This window comes from Triticum dicoccoides, chromosome 2A (genome assembly GCF_002162155.2).
Source record: "Triticum dicoccoides isolate Atlit2015 ecotype Zavitan chromosome 2A, WEW_v2.0, whole genome shotgun sequence".
In the NCBI taxonomy this organism is placed as follows: Eukaryota; Viridiplantae; Streptophyta; class Magnoliopsida; order Poales; family Poaceae; genus Triticum; species Triticum dicoccoides.
Genome location: NC_041382.1, coordinates 55,348,387 through 55,358,857, shown reverse-complemented (window position 1 = coordinate 55,358,857; position 10,471 = coordinate 55,348,387). Strand labels below are relative to the sequence as shown.

Genomic DNA, 10,471 nt, shown 5'->3' with positions numbered 1-10,471 from the left:
TGCAACATATGCCAAAGGATGACTTATCATGGTGGGAGCGAGTAGAACATCGTCGGTGCCTGAAAGCAGGATGAGGCGTAGACACGAACGCCGGCGTACTTTACCCAGGTTCGGGGCTCTCCTTGGAGATAACACCCATAGTCCTACTCTGCGGGGTCTCTGCATGGTCACTAAGGCACAAGTGATACAATGGTGCTCCTCGAGCTGTTTGCTAGAGGTGAAAGAAGGCAGGCACGCTCTCTCCTCCTCTAGGTGTGGGTCTAGTTCTAACAGGTTGGAACTCTTTACATGGGTGCCCTGGGGGGTTTATATAGGCCTACCCCTCCCAGGGGTACATTGGTAATCTGTCGGGTGTAGGACCCGGCTGTCAGTGTCTTCGGTCGCCGGCTCCTCCGCCGGCTGCTGGGGCCCGCCGCCGGGTGGGCCCCGCCGACTGGTCTGGTACGAAGCCGACAGGCCGCTCCCGCCGCTCGCGGGTCTTGCCGGCTGCTGATCACTGTAGCCGTGGTGCTAATGACGCATGCTTGGTCAGGGGAGCGTGGCTACACTCCCGCTTCCTGGTGGGCGATTACTGTAGCCACACCGCGTCCCATTTGGTTGATGGCGCACGGGGCCCGAGGGAGGGATAAGCCGCCTGCCGGAAGCCGGCTTCCCTTAGGTCCGGCTGCCCTGACTTCTTCCGTCTTCAAGGCTCTCACTGCCTGGTGGGGCCAGCCGCCTGCAAGCCGTACCGACAGGCCGTCGTGGGAACAGGGCTCCGCCTGTGAGGGGGGACGTTTTGGGGGGAGAGGCAACAGTGCCGCGTCGTGCGGAGATCTCCGCCTGTACAGGGCACTGTGGCCACGCACGGCCCTGGATTCGGGGGCATGGCTAGCCATGCCCGGTCTTGTCTCTTTGATGAGGGCGCCACGGGTCGACTGCTAGGGGTCGCTCACTAGGAGTCGCCCTGTCGTGACGCCGTCTTCTGGAACTCGGCCGCCCTCGGCCAGTCGGCCGCTCGGCCAACCGGCCGCCAGAAGGCGAAGATCTATCTTGACGTCTTGAGGGGCGCAGCCAGCCCCGTGGTCTTGAAAGGGCAATTAACTAGACCATTGGACAATTAGCTGGTGGGTTGGGGTCAACTAATTTTTTGGGCTAGGGTCAAATGCAACTTTGACGGACATACTAGCTTCAAATTGGAAGGCATTGGGGATCAATTGACCCCAGTGTCCATACTAGAGCTTCGTCCCTGCTTCATGGTCAATTTGCTTATAGCAGAAATACTGATTTTCAGCCGACTTGAAGATGTAGATATTGTCGATTCATAATTGCCAAAATCGCCGGGTTATAAAACATGTCATGTTGGGTCATGATTGTTGCTGATGCCGGGTCATAATTGTTGCTGATGCCGGGTCATAATTGTTGTTGACGCCAGGTCATGATTGTTGCAGACGCCGGGTTAATATTATGATGACGTCGGGTCATAAACTTTGCTGATTTCTTCAATAATAATATAATACCTTGTTTGCTCAAAACTGGAAATTTGAAGTTGTTCCTCTCTCATATGCATATCACCTGTAGCCCCTAAGTCTTAAGAGGAGAACGTAGTGACAGCTTGAGACTTGCTTTAATATAAATGCTGCAACTTTGAAGAAATCCATGTTGTTCATGTAAGTCACCAATCATAAACTGAGCACTTTGTACTTCCCATGTGTAGTCCCCAAGTACCGGGTTGTCTTGCTTGTAGCAACCTGGAACTTGTAATTGCCTTATATTCATAAAAACTTCAACCAGTATAGCCCCCAAGGGCCGGGTCATTATGTAATAATGAGCAGGGACTTAGCAAAAAGGATATAAAGACAACTCATCTTCCTGAAAGAACCGAGTTTGTTGTCAATGTGATAATTTAAAAAGCAACTTGCATTAGCCCCCAAGTGTCATGATGCATGCTTGCAGCGACATGGGACTTGCATACTTGATAAAATCTTGAATTGAATAATGTATCGCCCAAGTGTCGGGTCGTATGCCTACAACGACTTGGAACTATTCCTTCCATTGATAAAGAAATAATAGCCATTACGCCGAAGCGACTTTGGAAACCTCAATCATAATACTGGTTATTGATAACTATAATAAAAATTCAGCCATGTTAGCTATTAAAGATTTGAATAATATAATCCAGTATGAAAACCTCAATCATTCAACACTGGTTATGACAACCATAATGAAAAATCCAGCCAAGTTTTGGCTAGTAAACCTGGAGTTAAATACCTAGCGGCTCTCGGCCAATGGCAACTTTAATATGCATCCATTTTACTCCAGGATGTAACCCGGAGGCTTATAGCCTTTGCAAAAATTCAGAACTGATAACTCTTTTGAAACACCATTTTTTTGATCTTTGATGATGGACTTGAACTTAATCATTTATGTAAGTCATAGCTTTGCATGTTCTGCACAAAGTTTAAACAACATATGCCCTGACAACTTAACGTCAAAAGCCAGGGCGGGTACAACCCAAACATAATATAGTTTTATGCAATTATGTAAAAGACTAGAATTAAGGCCATTCAAGCCTAAACATACGAGCGACTTAAAGTGAAAAGCCAGGACGGGTTATCAAACCTCGCGTATTTATATAACCAGGAAAACATACCTGTAGAATTGGCTCATACTGTCGGCTTACATCGCCATATCCAATAAGGATAACAATCCAATGATTTATGAGCGCATGATTCTAATGGTGTAATCCAAAATATACTGATGACTTAACATCCAAACCAGGGCGGGTTATCAAACCTCTACGTTTTTTGAAACTTCTACGTTTTTCTTTTTTGAGGTTGTTATCCTCACAAGTTTCTCTAGAGACGGTTTCATAGCAAAGAAAAGTCGGACATCGCTGATATCCTCTATGACTGAACGGGCCAACCAACTATAACCGGCCGTAGGCCCAAGAGGCAGAGCGAAGCGAGCCATACAACAAAGGCCCGGCCCAACTATCGAGCCAGGGAAACCCTAACCCGCCAGAGCTATAAGGCGCCGCCAGCGCCGCATTTCCCAAACCCTAGCGCCACAACCAGACGGCAGGTAAGGGAGGAGGAGAGCGGCGGCGAAGATGGTGTCGCTGAAGCTGCAGAAGCGCCTGGCCTCGAGCGTCCTCAAGTGCGGCAAGGGCAAGGTCTGGCTCGACCCCAATGAGGTCAACGAGATCTCCATGGCCAACTCCCGTAAGAGCCGCCCCCTCTCCCCACCCCTATCCGCTCTCCCTCGCCGCGCGTCTCGATTATCTCGCGTGTTTCGTAGATCTGTCGCCGAGGTGGTGATCCGCGAGGTTTAGGTCGTTCGAGGCGGGTAGAGCGATGCTTGCTTGTGCTGCGCCTGCTCGTAGATCGGATGAACAGCCTCGTGTTGCCGGGATGAGTCTTCTTCGGGTAGCTGAGTATCTAGACGGAACATCGTATAGCTGACCACTCTATGGGTTTGATTTTGTGCTGAGCTACCGTCATAGCTATGGGACTGTGATGTGCCACTTTGATGGTGTTTCTGATAGCAGATGAATCGGCGATTCATGTAGATGCTTTGTTTAGATTGAGTAAATGACAGAGTAGCTGCTTTAGGTGTTATACTTTACCTTTGTAATTCATGTACCAGCAGTCTTGTCTGCTAAGGTTCGGTTGTTGCTTCAGTCTGTGCATGTTAATCTCGTGGACCTAGCTCCTTATGCTGCTCCTCGGTTTGTATTAATAAATATGTAGTTCACATGCACTTCAATGTTGTTTGTTTATAATAGGCCGTTCTTGTGTTTGTTTGAACTCTTATTTGTGTGTACTTTGTACCTGTACTGTTGTTTCAATCCATTGGAGCTCTTCATTCTTCATTATGCTGTGTTATTGATTCATAATTGAGCATAACTGTGATTTATTGTTTGATTAATACTTGCAGGGCAGAACATCCGGAAGCTGGTAAAGGATGGTTTCATCATCAGGAAGCCTCAGAAGATCCACTCCAGGTCTCGTGCAAGGAGGGCACATGAGGCCAAGCAGAAGGGCCGTCACTCTGGATATGGTTAGTAGCCGCAACTTTAATTGGCATGATAGTATTCATCTTTGTAGATATTTGTGTTGTAACCTGTGATTTGGCTCTCTGCGCAGGTAAGCGTAGGGGTACCAGGGAGGCTAGGCTCCCCACCAAGATCCTGTGGATGCGGAGGATGCGCGTCCTGAGGCGCCTTCTGCGCAAGTACCGTGAGGCCAAGAAGATCGACAAGCACATGTACCATGACATGTACCTGAAGGTCAAGGGTAACATGTTCAAGAACAAGAGGGTCCTCATGGAGAGTATCCACAAGTCCAAGGCTGAGAAGGCAAGAGAGAAGACCCTCTCTGATCAGTTTGAGGCCAAGCGCGCCAAGAGCAAGGCAAGCAGGGAGAGGAAGCATGCCAGGAGGGAGGAGAGATTGGCTCAGGTAAGATGATGTTTTCACCTAGCCTGTCTATGCACTATATTGAATTCTGAAATACTTGATGTTTACACATGTTACCTGAGAAATTAGAAATCTTATTATCATCTTTTACTACCAATGCGGGGCTTGCTATACTTGGTGAAATTTGTCTGTTGATCTTAGATAACAGACCGTTCAGAGCTGGATGTTCGTGTTGAATGTAGCAAGCTATTTGTCCTTGATTAAATTTTGTTACTTGCTACTGCTATCCAGCAAGGTTTTTGTTGTTAGACCAATTTGGTTGACTTGTACTATTTGGCTAACAGGGCCCCAGAGATCATGCACCAGCACCAGCGGCTGCAGCTCCAGCTCCAGCAGCAGCGTAAGCATCTCCATCCAAAATCTTTCTCCACATAGTTAATGTGTTTTGTTCTGTTTTATCTTACCTTCTCCAATTTGCATCGTTTACAGGGCACCAAAGAAGGCCAAGGCCAAGAAGTGAAGGTCTGACATGAAGCTTTAGCTTTCTGGTATCATGAAGGGTTAGCCTGATTTTGGAGCATCTGAAGTTCAGAACTGTTTTCTGTGCAATATCTGTGTGCCGCGTATGAGATACCTTAAATATCATATCGTGTTTGTTCTGTTGGATGTTGCTTATGCAGAGTTTCTTTAAACATTTCGGTTCACAGAACCTAGTTTTACATATTCTGTGCGTGCAAATTTATGTACCTACTGTGTTTGTGATGGTAATAGTGCCTGGGTGCCTTCAGTCATCAGAACAGGTGATGGATCTTGGGCGCACAAAAGGTAGATTTACATCACAAAAAGAATATTTGTCATCACCTGAAACGCTTTTGCTACAGCAGATGCCCTATATTGGGCATGAATACTTTGAAACCATTGTAAACTTGATCAAACATGCAAGACATTTGAAGTTTTGAACAACAAATCTCTATGCTTCATCTGTGATTGCATGTCATTCTGATACACCTTATAACTAAAAGAACAACAGTGTGAAGTTGATGTAACATAATCACACTTTAGTCTTTGCGTATTGGGTGCTTGGATTAAGAAGGAAAAAAATGATAATATGCCATTGATACATCGATGTATGGTTTTAACTGAACCACCATAAGCATTTCCTGTGTATTTAACTCAGATATATGTGCATCACGTGAAAGAGATATGAAAGAGTAAGAAAATCTTAGCAAATGAGATGACATGTATCTTAATTCCTATAAAAAAATGTTGTTCAATGCATATCATAGGATTTTTTTTAATTGAGTTTAGGCTAATGCTTTTTTCATTTTGAAATGTGAAGGATTGGTTCCTATCCTACTACATAGGCACAAGAATCCGTTCGTACAAACCAAATGGCTTGAAAGAAATGTTTCCTTCGAAAATTCTATGCTATAGAATTCATACAATCCTACAAACCAAAGGAGGGTTGAAGTGATTTGTTCTGTTCTTACCCATGACATGGAAGTGGGATGGCACCCGTTAGGTTTGGGTACGGGTAAAGGCTTCACCCAGGCACAATCACATACCCGTACCCGATCTACACAAATGAATTTGAGATTTCCCTATTTATGTACCATGGGTATTTTTTTTGTCCTATATTCTTATCCTAATCGCGAAAGCATCAACTCTAGCACTTGTCCTCCAAAGCTGTCTACACATCCGCTCCTCGGCCTCATACCTCGGCACGCAGCTGTGCGGCCTCTCTAGCTCGGGGTTTCGTTCCCGCACCAACGCATCTGCCTTGCCCGACGCTAGCATTGCTCCATGCGCGGATCCACGGGAAGGGGTCGTCATGGGTGGGGATGCCATGCGTGGATCCACGGGAAGGGGTCGTCGTGGGTGGGGATGGCACCGGCGCAACGGACGGTGGTTTGTTGGGAGGAAGAAGGCAGAGGCAGGGCGAAGCACATGTGAAGTTTGCTGATGTATTTTGTGTTTGGGCACAACCGCGCGTGATGCAAGTTTGTTGGTTTAAAAGCAGGGACTATCTATTTAGCATTTGACTGATTTACAATTGGAAAACATTCAAATTTCCACACAAATCAAATGTTGACAGTTGTGTGTCCAAAAACATACGACAATTGTATGTTTGTATGCCCAAAAAAATGGGTCAGGCTGAAAATCTGATCCAGTTATAATATAACTAACCAAAATAAAAAAAAATCCCATTGGATCGGTCGCCCACACTCCTTACCCTTTCCTGGATCACAAATCACCTAACAAAGAAAAAAAAAATTAAAATCAGAAAACAGCTGGCGATTGCGATTCCTAGGATCCTCCTTCAACTTGCATCCTACACAAGGGCCCGAACTCTACTACTCTAACCAATTCACATATCTCACCTAACACATAGAACTCATCTGGGAGGCGCCATGGGAGAGGGGAGAGAGAAGAAGAAAGAGTAGACGCCATGGGAGAGAGGGAGAGAGAAGAGCAAAGAACAGAGAGGCATGTCAAAAGGAAAAGTGCCCAAAGAGAAGTAAGAAAAAAAAAACAAATGCACAACACCAAGAGATAATCCACAGGTTCAGAAAAATCTCTCAAAAATACTTGCTGACATGATGGAAGAATACTTGTTAACTGTTCTTCTCTATTTGGTTGCACAACACGTGAGAAAAACTTTCTAGAATAACTAGTGAAAGTAACGTATGCATGTTACTAGTCCATGTTACTCCCTACTGTGGCTAGTCTCACAACCCATCGTCTGGTGCACTGAATGTTAGAAATGGGACAGCGAGACTTGTGGAATCTTTGACTACCGTCCATTGTGTTCACATTGGTTGCAAACTGGGCGCTCCATTTTGGATTGCATACCATGTTCTTGGAGGATTCATTGAACTCTTGAAAAACAAATAGAATCGTCATCGTTTACTTTAAGTGCAAGAAATAACATGATCAGCCGATTGAGAGTAGCGATGAGGTGAGGCCTGGTTCTAACACGGGAGGCGAGCCTATTGGCCAGCTCTTCCATCTTGTCTCCGCGAAGCTGGAAATAGCTTTGTTGAGGGCTAAGAGCGCGTGTTTGACACTAACCCATGAAGTTGAACATACACGCATCGACGACAACAGACATGAGCGCAGCGAGGCACTTCATGACGAATATGGACAACATCAGTGACAGAGGATCACCCTGCTTGATTAGTCTTGGCATGTGTCATTTGAAGGACTTTGATGTGACATCTAGTTTTTATGTGACGGAGCTTTGCCATTTGTGTGTATTTTAATTCTTTAACTTGGTAATAAATTGTAAGACTTGGTCGTTTTTCTAAGGAATACAAACAATTTCTAAAACCAATCATACGATTATGAAGTACTCCCTTCATAAAGTAATAATATAATAAAAGCATTTAGATCACTAAATTAGTGATCTAAACGCTCTTATATTAGTTTACGAAGGGAGTACCGTTTTGCCTTATCGTCGACCATGGAATAGGTGGGAACTCAACAACGTTTATTTGGGAATAAAATAAAAATCAACAAGGCTCTTGATTCTGTACATAAGCTGAAGAGAATATTATGTACTAGCAAGGGGATGTAGCTCAGATGGTAGAGCGCTCGCTTAGCATGCGAGAGGTATGGGGATTGATACCCCACTTCTCCAATTGAACCTTTTTTTTTCGCGTCAAAGTAGGATGCATTTTTTTTTCTCGCGTTGGCAGGCAAAAGTGGGGTTTGTGCTGACGAGCCAGGCCCGTGTGGACAACCTGTTGGGCCCGTTGGCTGGGACCAGCGGAGACGACGTGGCAGGGCGGCCAGCGCCACGTGCCACAGGGTTTGTCCCGTGATTCTGGACTGGAGCGTGTGCTATTCGATCCATTTTCATTCTTGATTTCCCCTGCGCGTGCTTTCGTGCCATTGCGCGATGGATTTAATTCAACTGTGGAGTAATTTGTTTTGCAAGCACTCAGCATCAAACGGACACAACAATCAGGTATGCTTGCTTTGCAGAAGCAAAGTGAAGTGAAGCAGAAAGGAATCGCGTGTGATGATGGCCAACTTTGCTTGCAACCCGGCCCGGAAACAAACATTCTCTCTCGACAACACAAAAGCTGGAAGAAGAAGAAGAAGAAGAAGAAGAAGAAGAAGAAGAAGAAGAAGAAGAAGAAAGACCCATGCATATGATGATCTTACACTACTGACTATCTACTCGCAAGGAATGCTCCATGAGGCCATCTCCCTCGCGCATCCCTTCTTGCCACCGTCGATCCTGATAAGCCACCTGCAAGATCCGGCGAGCCAAAACCCATGAGAGTATGAGACCAGACCAGATATCGGAGGCAGGCAGGCAGAGAAAGAAGAGCACGCAACGCAAGGTGGTGGTGGATCGCGGTCCGAATCCATGGGAGGCAGAGCAGGAGGAGGACGAATACCAAGGAAGAAGAAGAAGACGGCGGGCGGGCTAGCGGTGGACGATGTGGGAGCACTTGGCCTTGATCCAGCGGAGGCCCCTGCGGAGGGACGCCTTCACCTTGCCCTCCACGGCGTACGCCTTGTAGCTGGCCACCCGCCCCCGCCGCTTCATCTCCGCCTGGTCCCCCACGAACCACGCCACCGACGACGCCGCCGCCGCCGACGCCACCCACCGCGCCCCCGCCACCTTCCGCTCCACCACGCCGTACTCCGCCGCGTAAGGCCGGTACGTCGGCGCCATCCCTCTTTACTTCGCTGGAGGGCAGGGGGAGAGAGGAGAGGGAGGTGGGAGCCTGGAGGGCGGGCAGGGGCGCGACAATGAAGGCCAGCTAGCTGCAGCGCGAGGCAGAGAGAGGGCCGCTGCTGTGCGTGATATCAAGAGGCCGCAGCGACCGAGTTGGCGGCCAGCGGCATCCTATGCTCGGGGCCTCGGGTCATATGGCGCTCGGCGTCGCCTCGCTGACCGTCCGATCGGGAATCTGATGCCTCGGAAGCAGGGCTCACTCAACTGTGTGTCCAGATAGTCGCATTGTATACCTTTCCGCGTCACATGCCACCCTCTCAAGGTCCTCGGCACGAGTGTCCCTTTCGTCGCGTCGAGACAAGCAATGTGTCCGTTTCACCAATTTTATACATATAATATAATATACCGTAATATTTTACTGGAGTGGTATTACAGTAATTAATTTGTTGACAGATCGATGTTCAACTTGTCCGCGTCGACGGACACGAATGGAAGGGAGATGAGTCTGAGTCTGAGTGCAAGGCATGGCGTGTGCTCCGTGACTGGAACCTCACCACGATGCGGTGCGTGGTGGAGCCGAAAGCCCCCGAGACCGGAGATATCTTTCCCCTCCGGGGACGACAACAAAGGCTGCTTGCGAAATGCATATCCGTTCCTTCAGCTTGGCGGCTATGAAAAGGAACACATGTATATGCCTTGCTTCGTAAGAGAACTAGAACTGCTAGGGGTTACGGTGTTGCTTTATTGTCTACAGAAAAGAGAACAGAGGGAGATATTTATTCTCTTCTTTTGTGCCAGGATTTGCTGCTTTATCCCTTCCTGATGCAGACGGGCTTGGGATGCCAGTTGCAATCCCTTTAAGATGCAAACCCCTCTGATTGCAACTGGGTAAAATATTGCTAGTAAACAACTGGAAGTTCCCACAAAAAGAGATTTAAAAAAAACTGAAAGAACCTCAAACCACCAAGAAAACACACACACACTTGTAACCATATGGGCGCTGAATAAAATGCATGAATATCCCAACCCAATCACAAGATAGGACTTCCTTCAGATGATTTTTCAGCTGCGCGCCGACACACACGGTGGGTGGATGACATGAAAAAACTGTTCATTTTGGCAGGCAATGAATGAGCAATGCTGCTGTATACCAGTAAATTTTTAATAGCAGTAAATTTTGGATGCAGGTCTTGTGGGAAGAATCCAAAAACCTTGTGTAAACACATTTTTGTTCCAACCCCAAAAACAAAGCACATGCCAACTGCAAATTTGTCAGCCCATAGGCCCCAGGGAGAGCAAATAACACACATGACACAACCTATAATAAGAACTGACATACATGAACATATTAAAAGTAAAACTAGAGTGCATACATAATG

The 10,471-nt window shown here is 46.9% G+C and overlaps 2 protein-coding genes across 2 annotated transcripts; one reads left to right on the top strand and one right to left on the bottom strand.

The window, feature by feature from the left end:
- The first annotated feature begins 3,025 nt into the window (after positions 1–3,025).
- Positions 3,026–5,141, top strand: LOC119353175 (60S ribosomal protein L19-1-like). The gene is made up of 5 exons (XM_037619764.1): positions 3,026–3,203; positions 3,919–4,041; positions 4,128–4,441; positions 4,744–4,799; positions 4,889–5,141. Exons 1-5 carry the CDS (start codon positions 3,092–3,094, stop codon positions 4,917–4,919), a joined length of 636 nt encoding a protein of 211 aa, XP_037475661.1. The 5' UTR covers positions 3,026–3,091; the 3' UTR covers positions 4,920–5,141.
- A 3,229-nt stretch (positions 5,142–8,370) lies between these two features.
- On the bottom strand, positions 8,371–9,269 carry LOC119358921. Its single transcript, XM_037625307.1, has 2 exons — positions 8,809–9,269; positions 8,371–8,657 (listed from the first exon to the last, which is right to left on the bottom strand). The coding sequence occupies exon 1, from the start codon at positions 9,087–9,089 to the stop codon at positions 8,838–8,840; it is 252 nt and encodes an 83-aa protein (XP_037481204.1). The 5' UTR covers positions 9,090–9,269; the 3' UTR covers positions 8,371–8,657; positions 8,809–8,837.
- Between the last annotated feature and the right edge of the window lie 1,202 nt (positions 9,270–10,471).